Here is a 12,132-nt window from a genome sequence, read left to right as displayed (position 1 = left end):
AAGTCAGTCGAGGATTTGTCCAATAGTCCCCATAGGAAGGTCTTGTTAGTTTAATAATTAGGTTTTCTGCACTTCATCAGAACCAGTTAGTCTCATGTCATTTCCACATTAAGCTTTTTCTTTTTCCTTTAGTTAAAGTTAAACCTGAGCAAAATGAACTCATGGTTTTTCACAGTACAACACATGTTCACTGTATGTTCTTGTACAACAAATGCATACCTATCGACTGGAAATGTGTTCTTCTTCTTGAATGTACTCATTAGCTGAGTCCAGCTGTGTACAGCCGTGCTCCAGCGGGTCATATCAAATCAAACTTGAGTCTTTGTAGAGAAGGAATGCAGCCCTCCTTGTTATTCAAGGTCAGAGAATGTGAAGGAATTTGTTCCAGCTGCTCAGCTGATTCAATAACGTCTCCATTAAACAAAGGTGGTTTCAAGTAGTTTCCCAGAACGCTCCCTTTTGTTGAGAGGAGAACTCGGTTATAAGTGCCGCTGGAATATTTCCCAGTTTTTGAAAATTGATTTTTTTTTTCAAAAACACTTTTGTCAGGCTAATATCGAATGGCTTCTTTTTTCTCTCCTCCTTTTATTTGTCTCTACATTCTTGCAGTCTTTGAGTCTTAGTCTGGTCTGCCTCTGTTGCAGCCTAATCCCAAAAGTTCAAGCTCTGCACTGCTGTGCTCACTGTCTCTTTATCTCAAGTCTTCCTCTCTTTCTATTTGCCGCCTCTGGATTGGTCACTTATTAACCGGCCTCTTGTTTCCTCTGTTTGTCTCCCTCCTTTATGCCCTCCCATTGCCCCTCACCCTCTTCTGCCGTAACACCCCTCTTTCTCTTTCTCCCCACCTTTTTTCTCTCTCCCGCTGTTGCACTGCTGCGTCCCGGGCCACCAGGTGGCAGTAGGCGACATAGTGAAGGTGACCAATGGCCAGCACCTTCCAGCTGACATGGTTATTGTGTCCTCCAGGTCAGACCTCAGTGTGTATGAGTGTGCGTGTTTGTGTGTGAGCACACATATGCCTTTGTGTATATTTATCTGTTAATCTATTTTTTCTAATTGTTTTGTTGTGTGTTAAACTACTCTTTAGGGAGGCAACTTATGATGCATTTTCATTATCAATCAATGTGTTCGATAAATCGTTTAGTATGTAAAATTTACTGATGAATTCCAATGATTGAATTGATTATTTTACATTCAAAATGGTCATTGACTGATTTCCTGTTGATTGATGGATTAATCATTTTAAGCACTACCATTTGTTGACGCCTCTTCTCTACAGCGAGCCACAGGCCATGTGTTACACTGAGACCTCCAACCTGGATGGAGAAACCAACCTGAAGATCAGACAGGTGAGACACAGGAGCACTTGGTCAGTGAGGAATTTCTCCCACAATTTAGCGTTTAGTAGAAAGTATGTGTTTTTATATAATTGTTACAGTTAGGATGCAATTTAATAAAAGATGTTGAAAAATGTTGCCATTGGCTTTCGGGACTTGATGAAGTTATCCTGTTTTTTATTAGTGTTTTGTCTCATGAACTTTGCTTTTCTGTAATGAGTAATGTACTTTGTGATAATCCGGACTTGTCATATTTCATTTTCTCCAGGGTCTCACGCTCACGGCTGCTTTTCAGACTCTGGAGGATTTGGTTGCTCTGTCTGGTCGTTTGGAGTGCGAAGAACCCAACAGACACCTGTATGACTTCACTGGCACTCTGCGGCTGGAGAACCAGAAGTGAGACTCAAACACACACACACATAGACAACAAGTGTATTGTCAGTGTTAAATGCAAAATGTTGTTGTTGTTTTTTGTAAAATAGTATCTTTGTTTAAAATAAGACAACAGGACAAAACACCTATTCTGTTGACAGCAATTTCCTTCTGAATGCATCAAACAAAAATGCAGGTTGAACCGAGATTGTTATTAATCTCTCATGTTCTGTTTGTCCCTTGCGCTTCTCAGTCCAGCTCCTCTGGGTCCAGACCAGGTGTTGCTGCGCGGCGCCCAGCTCAGAAACACGCAGTGGGTTGTGGGAATTATTGTCTACACTGGCCATGACTCCAAACTGATGCAGGTAAACCCAGCGTCTTGTCTGAATACAATACATTGTGTATAATGCTTGAAAAACAAAATTAATTTGATATTTTTAAGTCTCTTAGTGAACTTAACGGGAATAATTTAGAGCGTTAGCTGCTGCAAGTGGACTTCTTCCCAGTGAAACTATTGCAACTCAATGAAACTGTGTCATCGTCCAGCATGGTCTTGATGCGAGTGTCTCTGTGTTGTATTCATTGACCCGTCCACCCGCCAGAACTCCACCAAGGCACCGCTGAAGCGCTCTAATGTGGAGCGGGTGACCAACATGCAGATCCTGGTCTTGTTTGGCATCCTGCTGGTCATGGCCCTGATCAGCTCTGTGGGCGCCGCCATCTGGAATGACAAACACACTGAAGATTCCTGCTGGTACCTGTCCAGGGCTGGTGAGAATCACACACACACACACACATACTGCATTTCACAACCAGTAACTTAAGTCTCCTAACGGCAATGAGTTGGCATTAACACACATTTTAAGGGTCCGTGAATAATTGATGATTGTGCGTTTGTGTAGGTGACATCTCCACTAACTTTGCGTATAACCTGCTGACGTTCATCATCCTGTACAACAACCTGATCCCCATCAGCCTGCTGGTCACTCTGGAGGTGGTCAAGTTCACACAGGCCCTCTTCATCAACTGGGTACGATCCGTGTGTGTGTGTGTGTGTGTGTTGTAATGCATGTTTTCCAATTAACTTACTCTAAGTAGTGAAATAATTCTGATCCCTTTTGCTTTTGCTGTGTTTTTTTTCTCACTTCAGGACATGGAGATGTACTACGCAGAGACAGACACGCCGGCCATGGCTCGAACATCCAATCTTAATGAGGAGCTGGGTCAGGTCAGTTCCTCCTCTCAATCAGTGGCTTCAGGATGGGAAGTAGGCGCAGGGTTACCATGACATACACACTCAATCAACACACTTGCTTACATTACCTATTTCCTCTTCTCCAGGTGAAGTATCTCTTCTCAGACAAGACCGGAACCCTGACCTGTAACATCATGACCTTCAAGAAGTGTACTATTGCTGGAATTACATATGGGTCAGTCATCTCTCTTTTCTTTTCTTTTCTTTTTTGTAGATTCATTCTTTCCTCTTAGCTCTGCCTGTCAAAGCAGCCACGTTCTAAAATATAATGATCTCTGCCACTAAATCCTCTTTAGTAGTAACCTTTTAATCACTAAATATGAAACTAATTCATGCCTTAGACTTTCTTGTAATACTCTCCTGTTATTATTTCAACTGACTGAACTCTTACATGCTTGAACAAATGAACTAACCAACTCATCAACTGGTTGGTTCCTCATTCATCACTGCAGCCACTTCCCTGATCTCGAGTGTGATCGTTCAATGGATGACTTCAGGTCAGTGACCGTCTCATCCGTCTTCCCCTCTCTGATATGCTTTTCTCCATTTTAGGCTGTGCACGTTTAAAGAAACGAATGTACTGTGTATGCTTGATCAGAATAATACCCAAAACTCACTTATTTTAGCCTGTTATGCTATATGAATGCCGTTTTTTCTACACAATATTAGATGAACTCGTGCCATAAATCAGTATTTCTTGTCTTCACAGCAATCTGCCGTCCAGCAGCAACAACTCTACAGAGTTTGACGACCCAACTCTCGTCCAAAACATCGAGACCCATGTAGGTGTCTCTGAAGCGTTTCTCATTTTTCTTTATCTGAAGCAAACCTATTCTGCCCCAAAAATGACGTCCACTCTGTCTGTATGTATGTGTGTGTTCAGCCTACGTCACCTCAGATCTGTGAGTTCCTGACAATGATGGCAGTGTGCCACACAGTGGTCCCAGAGCGAGAGGACAACCAGATCATTTACCAGGCCTCTTCTCCAGATGAGGGAGCGCTGGTCAAAGGGGCCAAAGGGCTCGGTTTTGTCTTCACTGCAAGAACCCCGCACTCAGTCATACTTGAAGCTGTAAGTGTGTATCTGCGTGTTTTACTGCAGGAATTGCTGCTTTAAAGCAAAGTTAACGTTTTGTTCTTTGTTTCAGAGAGGAAAAGAGATGAGCTATGAGATACTAAATGTGCTGGAGTTTTCCAGGTAATACTCCCAATAAATGTTCTTCTCAGGCAGTAAATAACTGTGTAATACAAAACTAGTGTGTTTTTGAAACTGAACCCACTGTTTTCTTCACAGTAACCGCAAACGCATGTCTGTGGTGGTCAGAACCCCCAACGGGAAGCTACGGCTGTACTGCAAAGGAGCTGTATGTTTATCTCATTATGACTGTAATTCAGCTCTGCTAATGTCCTTTAACATGTTTCAATAATGCTTATTTTGTTGTTTTGCAGGATAATGTAATCTTTGAGCATCTGACTGAGGCGTCCCAGTACAAAGAATTAACTCTTGCTCATCTGGAACAGTTTGCTACTGAAGGTAAGAGAGAAAGAAGGGGGAGGGAGGGGAAGCCATAGTTGAGTTTCTCTCTGTTTAAAAGATGCTTGTTTGTTTCACTGGTGTCAAGACTTGACAATGCTTGATCCCACCTCAGAGCCCTCTTTCCTACGTTTCCTCCATCCACTCGCTCTCAGTTAGAAACATAATCTGTTCTCCGTGATCACACTGATTGATCGTCTTATCCTCCCTTCATCCGTCCAGGACTGAGGACTCTGTGTTTTGCCTATGTGGACCTGGAGGAGGACGCCTACCAGGAGTGGCTAAAGGAATACAATCGTGTCAGCACTGTGCTCAAAGACCGCGCTCAGAAACTAGAGGAGTGTTATGAACTACTGGAAACGGTAAACACACCAACAGTAGACATCACTACAGAAAGCAAGATGGTGTCTAACCATATGTGAGATGTCTTGAAATCAAAGCAGAGACTCAAGAGTCATGAAATTCTTCCTGACTCATACTCCTACAAACACACGCTGCATGTTGGCCAGCAGGTGGCAGAGTGGCTCCATTGATTCCCACGCTGCAGTAAACACTTCATTACTCATCATGTTTGTAAATTGCGTGACACAATTCTTTTTAGCAGAATGTAAAGACAGATACTGCTCCTTCCTTAAGGGATGGGCGTTGTGGACGTCTTGTATTGGTCATAAAAGATGTCACTGATTGGGGACTAAGTGAACAAAATAACTTCAGAGACTTCAGATGAGAGCATATTCACAAGAGAGTTGAACTAACATGTGGGCAAACCAAGGATTTAGAGTGGAGAGTCAAGGTGGGAAGTAAGTGAAGAGGAAAAAAAAGAGGAAGCAGATGCAGGAGGAGGGGAGCTCAGACTGGGAGACCACAAGGGTAATTACCTTCACCAGTGTGCCAAAAGCCCCATAAACTGGAGTCAACACAGTAGTGTTAACTTGTGTGTCCGTGCGAGTGTTTGTGTGTGCGTCTGAGTGTGTCTAATGAGGGTACACATGCATTTAAATGCTGAACAAATTAAAGCCAGGCGGGAGGTAATGAGCTACTTTTTGGCATGAAGACACAGAGTTGGTATATGGAGTCCTAAAATGAGCTGCTGTACCAACTGAGCTGAACTTGCTGGCATCGTTGTCATCCTCTAACTAGATATGGATGATGTTCTCTGGAGAGAAAGAGCCCTCACATACAGTCTGGGGATGTTGCCTAAATATCATTTATTTGAACCTACTTTCCTCTTTCGCCATATTTTGTTCTCATATTCTCATAATCTTGTGTTCCGCCAACAGAACTTACTTCTGTTGGGCGCCACGGCCATAGAGGACCGCCTGCAGGCCGGCGTGCCAGAGACCATCGCCACTCTGATGAGGGCCGACATCAAGATCTGGGTCCTGACCGGAGACAAGCAGGAGACTGCCATCAACATAGGTGAGAGGGAAGCCTTTAAAGTAAAGTCACAGGAGGGACATTTCTGCCCCAAGCGGCTGTGGGAGGGCTTTTAGTGGAGTACGTGCCAGTGATGGAGGCGAATCCAGCGATGGTGTGGAAGTCCCCTTGTCTCTGCAGCTTATTGAATAACGGTTTGATGAATAGTTGGCATTATGTGTGCCATGAAATGCCAGACAATTAAGCGAAATGTGCCATTAGTATGCAGGGCAGAAGGGACTTAATGTTGCACAGGAAGTTTGTGGCAGATGTCCACAAAAACAACACTTAATAAGAACTAAATTTAGATAAAATGTTCGGACACTCTCTGAGACTGTACGGTGCAAATTGTGTTTATTTTTCACACACCTTTTATATGATTGAACTGCTCTATATGCCAGTAGCAGTATTCAGAATCATTGTTTTGCTGTGTTTTAATTGGTGCATGATGTAACTGAACTATGCGTAACAGACTACAATAGAGATACGATGATGGCCAGAGGCTGATGGAGGAGAATGGAGTCGGATAGCTGTGTGAGAGAATGGAGCAGGATTTCGCAAATCAAGTTTTTCATTTGTGTTTTAGGTTAAAGTAAATCTAATCTCTTCCCCCATCCCCCATTCTCTACCCTCCACTATCTGTCTCTCAGGTTACTCCTGTCGTCTGGTGACACACGGCATGTCCCTCGTCATTGTCAACGAGGACTCTCTGGACGTGAGTAGACCCTCCTCTTCCTCCTGCCGACCTCGTTGATTCACGTCTGTGTACACTATGTACAGTCTTGGGACTGTGTGTGTGTGTGTGTGTGTGTGTGTGTCTGCGTAAAGGAGGTAGAGGGTTAAGTGGTGGGGTCTTAAGCAGGTTACTGTGGGAACTAGGGTGTGGTCCACAGCCAGATTGGTGGGTGGGGCTCTTTGTGTGTGCTCACAGGTGCAGGTAATTAAAGTCTCTGGTGTCCCTATGGAGAAAGGGATGAAAAGAGACGAGTTGTGAACTATCACTTCTTTCCCTCTCTCTTTATGCCCTTCTCCTTCTGTCTCTTTCACATCATTCGCATACAGAACCTGGCTTTTTTTTTAACGATCACGCGGTATTCTCACACTATTTGTGTCTCTTTATCTGACCTATTTCTAGCTAAAAGCCAGACGGTACGTGTGTTATGTTCCTGTGGCTATTTAGAGTGAGCGCCGAGTTCTCTAAATTAGATTTCTACCTTCGTTGTGTTCTTTGCGTTCAGGTTTCATGTGTGTCTGCTTAAGCTTGATTACTGTCATGTGTCTTTGTGTCTGTCTCTCTTTCACACACTTTCTGACTCCCACATGTGTGCTTACACACACACACACACACACACACACGCACACTTCCAGTTTGTTCATTTTAATAGAGTTTGTTTATATGTGAGACGGGGGGAGATTATGCCTCCATAAAGTTTAAGCGCCGGAACTGTGTGTGTGTGTGTGTATGTGTGTGTGTGTGTATTTGGAAATGTGCGTTTGTGTGTGAGCGCCTGTTGGCCCAAAGAGGGATTTTATTGGTCTATAGCTTGATCAACACAGCATTAGAGACATCTATGGGGTTAACATTGCATCCAATAGGAATCCTGCATTTAAAATGTAATTGCACAACTTCACGCCTATAATACTTTTCCTTCCTGTATTATGCCAACTTCTAGCGAAGGAAATAGTTGTGATGTTACGTCAACATGCATCAAAGCGGTGTCCGGCTGGTCAGAAGCCAGACGGCGTGCACGGCTGCGTAAGACTCTGAGTAAGCTGAGCTGGACGGGGTGAACATTTAATGTTAGGTTAATTCAGGTACTTCACCCTGAGAATTATATGCGATTAGCGCAAGAGGGTGAAAGCTAAGAGCGTTAGCACTGTAAGTGGATCATTCTTAACACGGTTTGGAAGGTTTTGTTGCTGCTCTGTCCTCCGTGTTTTATCACCGGGGTTCCCAGGGTCATAAAATTCCTGGAAAGGTTATGACATTATAAAAACTAGGCCTGGGAATTGATCGGAATACACATGGTTTCGGCCAAAACCCTGTATCGCATACTGTACTGGTCCAGTAAACAGTTCAACGTCTGATTGCTGTCGGGTCAACATAGTCTGGGTCGGAGGATGAAACATTTGGAAACAGGTGATCGCATTAAACAAGTTGTTTCTTTCATTTTCTTGCCCTGCCGTTATTGCTTACACATATTTGAAATTCTTGTGTATAAGCTTTAATTGCCGATCTTCTTTGGGGAATTCTTCTCCAGAGATTGCACATAGACTTAGTTAGATCCAATGGCACATTAGACAAGAGGTTTTTGTTTCATGACATAAAGTCTGAGCACCAACACGTTGGAAAAAAGAACTTTCTAAACCCTTTCATTAGAAATATTTTCAAGCCCAAAAATAAATTCTTCTACAGCTGAATGACTTGTAATGAGGCAGGATGCACTGTAGCAAAGAAGGATTTAGGCTTCTGCTGAGAGAAGTGCTGCTGGCTAAAGATTAGACTTCCAATATAAACAAAAGAGACTGGTGGGAATGATGAGTGAAGTGAGGAAAAAGTCCCGTATCAGCCGTTTCTCTGATAATGAACTGACTGACTTAACTTAACTCTTACTATGACGAGAACTACTCCTAACATGAATCTCAGGCTTTTCACTTCAAGGGGTTCTTTTGTAAAATAGTCGCACAGACACATTTCTATACGGCACGGAGAGACAGCTGGTCGACATGAAACATAAACCATGGGTCATGAGTGGAATTCTTCATATGTGACAAGTTCATGATCCACACAGTAGGCTTCACAGCCTGCTGCATTTTGTAGCACACTTTCAAGTGGATGCACCACAGCAAACACGAGACGGAATAAACCACATGACGAACTGCTGCGGCAAAACTCGATTACATTCACATTAGACACAAAATGCACTAATGCCGTCACAGGACATGTGGATGTAAGAGAAGGAACATTCCCTCACGTATGAATGTGGCATACTTGTGTCACAGTCATGCCCGTCAATCAGGACGACTTCAGAGAGCTCTGGCTGTGACCGGTGAAAAGCAACGCTGTCTTCAGTGCATCACTTATCTCACACTTAAAATAGCTTGCGTCGGCTCAAGCTTCTTTGTGCTTGTCGGCCTCTTTTTGTAATTGTGACATTCCGCACGTGAGCGAAAACAGAAGCCGCTTATCAAATTCTCACCCCGAGGTTGAACTCTCGACCCAAATCTTCACTTTCTATCGCACCCTTTCTATCAGCGTGAAGGCTGATCTGTGCGGTGGATCTTGCGTTTGCCAGTCTGAACAGCAGATGCCCCCCCCCCCCCCCCCCCGCCCCCTCTCTCCCCATGCTCCATGTCTCCTTCACACTACCACCTCCACATCTGTCAGCACCCTCTCTACGCATCGGAAGCGACGACACAGGAAAAATGAGTGTTTGTGTGTGTTTTAGAGGGAGAGTCGGAGGAAGAGCATGAACAAGCAGCAAAATATGCGTGTTTATCTTCGTGGAAGCGCAGGAGTGTGTTTGTGCAATAAAGCAGGGGGAGTGTTTATTGTACTTCATGTATGAGATGGACAATCTGGATAGAGAAAGGAAAGGGGGGGGGGGGGGGGGGGGACGAATGGTACCGAGCCATGTGAGGGCGGTGAGTGAGCTGTAATGCGATCTCCTTTTGGTGCTCCTCCCCGTCAAAACAAACCCTGTGAGCGATGCCTCCTGGGTAAACGGTTTGCGACCACTGAAGCTGTGACGAGCGCCATCTGTCACCTTCCGATCACATGCCACACACACTCAGACCGACACAAATCTTTGCCTTGTCTCTTTCTGTTGAGTCAATACTGATGGACACACATGAGAATGTGAAGTCTTCTTTATTCCCTCTCGTATCAGCCTCTAAATCTGTCGCTTACCCTCTCGGTTTAGTTTAGTTTGGACGTAGTGGCACGAAATCCCCCCGATCAGCTTGATAGTTCTGAATATACACTAGGTCTAACTTTCCCACAATCCCCCTCTCCCCGTCAGGCTGCCCGCAGTATGAGTCTAAAATAAACAACATCTCTCTTCTGCTCATTAATCATCTTTATGCACACACACACACACACACTTACATTTTGTGCCTCAACTTACATGCGCTATTGTTCATTTTCCAATTTGTAATAGCTTTTTCTTACATCTGGCCTCCGACTGTTAAAGTCCACATGTGTGTCTGTGTCCATTTTGTTTTTGGTCAGCTGTGTGTGTGTGTGTGTGTGTGTGTGTGTGTGTGTGTGTGTGTGTGTGTGTGTGTGTGTGTGTGTGTGTGTGTGTGTGTGTGTGTGTGTGTGTGTGTGTGTGTGTGTGTGTGTGTGTGGCTCAGGCAGCAGAGGATGTGGGTGTTTGCACAGATGCACAGTCAGATAATTAAACGGTATATTAAATCTCAGTGGTGGTGACAGAATCTGCACTTCAGATATGAGCATGTCTTTCTCCGCCTTCTTTTCACTCCACAGCTCTCTCCCTCTCTCTCTTTCTCCCTCTCTCTCTCTTTCTCCCCCCCTCCTCCCTTTTCCCTGAGTCTAGTTCACACTCCTTGTCCTTCATCATTCTCCTTTCCTTTGTACCTTTTCCTATTTATCTTGCTTAGTGCTTTTTGTGTATATTTTATACTCTGCCTCTGTACATTCATCATGATAGAACGAGCGATTGTGCTCTCTTTGAATGGAGAGGGTGGCCTGGAACGGATCAACATTTGGCTTTCCCCTTGCTCACTGCGTACATTTATTTATATCTTATATGTGTGTGTGTGTGCTTGAGTGTTTGATGGTAAAGCATGCAATGAGAGAAAGTGACCTGTGATATCTCAAACCGCCTCCATGCCCTTCCCATTTGTGGTCCAAATATAAACCTGATAAAATTCCATGCAGAAGGGCCTGTGAACATGGTTCACAAAGTGTGTGTGTGTGTGTGTGTGTGGGTGTGTGGGTGTGTGTGTGTGTGTGTGTTTCCGGCCTCTTCGAGCTCAGATGCGTATGAAAAATAAACATTTAGTCTGGAACATAAAACTGCTTGCTAATGAAATCTGTCGTATTGTAATTGGTGCAATCAAAGAATTTCTCCTCCTCTGGCTCCATAAACAGCGGGTAATTATAGTGAGAATGATGAAAGTTACATAATAATGGATGTTTCTTTGGTCTCATGTTTGTTCTCTTTGAGAACGTGTTAGAAGATCATCATGGACCTTTTGTGAGCCGGTTTCTTTTCATGTTAAGACGCCGTTTTTTTTCTCATCAGGATACAGTGAGGTCTGGACTTGCTGTACTTTGCTAAATGCCCGCCTGTTATCTTTAAAAGCTAACTAGCGTTTGTACCTTAGTTACCTTGTTAATCCTCTACAGCTCCCTGCAGACTTAGCCTGGTTATTATTCCGGGTTGTCTTCGCCGCCGCTGAAGCTTTGACTAGACTTGCTGTGACAAGTCACCGTGTTGTGTTAGCACCTCACTGCTAGGCTGGTGAACCATCTCATTCACTTGAAGATTATACCATGTGTGTGATCCTGTCTTTTAGTGCCTGTAAGATGTGAAAATTACATGGGTTTTATGCTAATTTCAGATGCAACTAAACCACTATTATTATCGTTTTCCTCTAAATAAGAGATGCACAGAATCAAGCCCCATGCAGATCATGGGCGAGACTTAAAGCATCAACACCCACCGCCCCAAATATGTGTCATGCGCACTGTTTGTTGCGTCCATTCCTCTGTGATGATGAGGTGAGAGACAAGCAGCGAAAAGGAGGTTTTTGTCAGATTCTCATCTCTCACACATGCATGACATGTACACATACACATAACCCCTGAGCAATTACAGACAACACTCATACATGCATACACGTGTTTTGCTCCTCTGTAAAAACACACGCACATCACACACACACACACACACACACACACACACACACACACACACACACACACACACACACACACATGGACACTTTGAGTTTCAGGACTCTGACAACCTGTAATCTCCGTTAATCCTTTCATTATGTTTTTGTTTTCCTTTCCCCCTGTTTGGGGAAAAAGGTGAATGCAAACAGGAATTCCGGCACACAAAGAACAACACACAGCCTCAGGCTGAGAAAACAAGAGCAGGGGATTTTTTGTTTTGGGGGGGGGGGGGAATAGGAGGGACACTTGTGTGCATGTGTGTATCGCTATTTGGCAAGGAGAAGAGAGACCG

General features: G+C 44.0%; 1 protein-coding gene across 1 annotated transcript in view; it reads left to right on the top strand.

Moving 5' to 3' along the window:
* Positions 1–12,132, top strand: part of atp8a2 (ATPase phospholipid transporting 8A2) — a gene marked incomplete at its 5' end in the record, with an annotated part of 36,677 nt that overhangs the window by 5,071 nt on the left and 19,474 nt on the right. Inside the window, 17 exons of the mRNA XM_079181150.1 lie at positions 893–966; positions 1,280–1,349; positions 1,606–1,733; positions 1,963–2,074; positions 2,312–2,480; positions 2,612–2,739; positions 2,860–2,937; positions 3,051–3,139; positions 3,417–3,461; positions 3,674–3,746; positions 3,848–4,036; positions 4,113–4,162; positions 4,259–4,328; positions 4,414–4,498; positions 4,721–4,860; positions 5,779–5,917; positions 6,565–6,629. Coding sequence (XP_079037276.1) covers positions 893–966; positions 1,280–1,349; positions 1,606–1,733; positions 1,963–2,074; positions 2,312–2,480; positions 2,612–2,739; positions 2,860–2,937; positions 3,051–3,139; positions 3,417–3,461; positions 3,674–3,746; positions 3,848–4,036; positions 4,113–4,162; positions 4,259–4,328; positions 4,414–4,498; positions 4,721–4,860; positions 5,779–5,917; positions 6,565–6,629 — 1,704 coding nt within the window. The remainder of the gene's footprint in view (positions 1–892; positions 967–1,279; positions 1,350–1,605; positions 1,734–1,962; positions 2,075–2,311; positions 2,481–2,611; positions 2,740–2,859; positions 2,938–3,050; positions 3,140–3,416; positions 3,462–3,673; positions 3,747–3,847; positions 4,037–4,112; positions 4,163–4,258; positions 4,329–4,413; positions 4,499–4,720; positions 4,861–5,778; positions 5,918–6,564; positions 6,630–12,132) is intronic.

This window comes from Pholis gunnellus (assembly GCF_910591455.1).
Source record: "Pholis gunnellus genome assembly, chromosome: 20".
Classification (NCBI taxonomy): Eukaryota; Metazoa; Chordata; class Actinopteri; order Perciformes; family Pholidae; genus Pholis; species Pholis gunnellus.
This window is presented reverse-complemented; position numbering and strand designations above follow the sequence as displayed.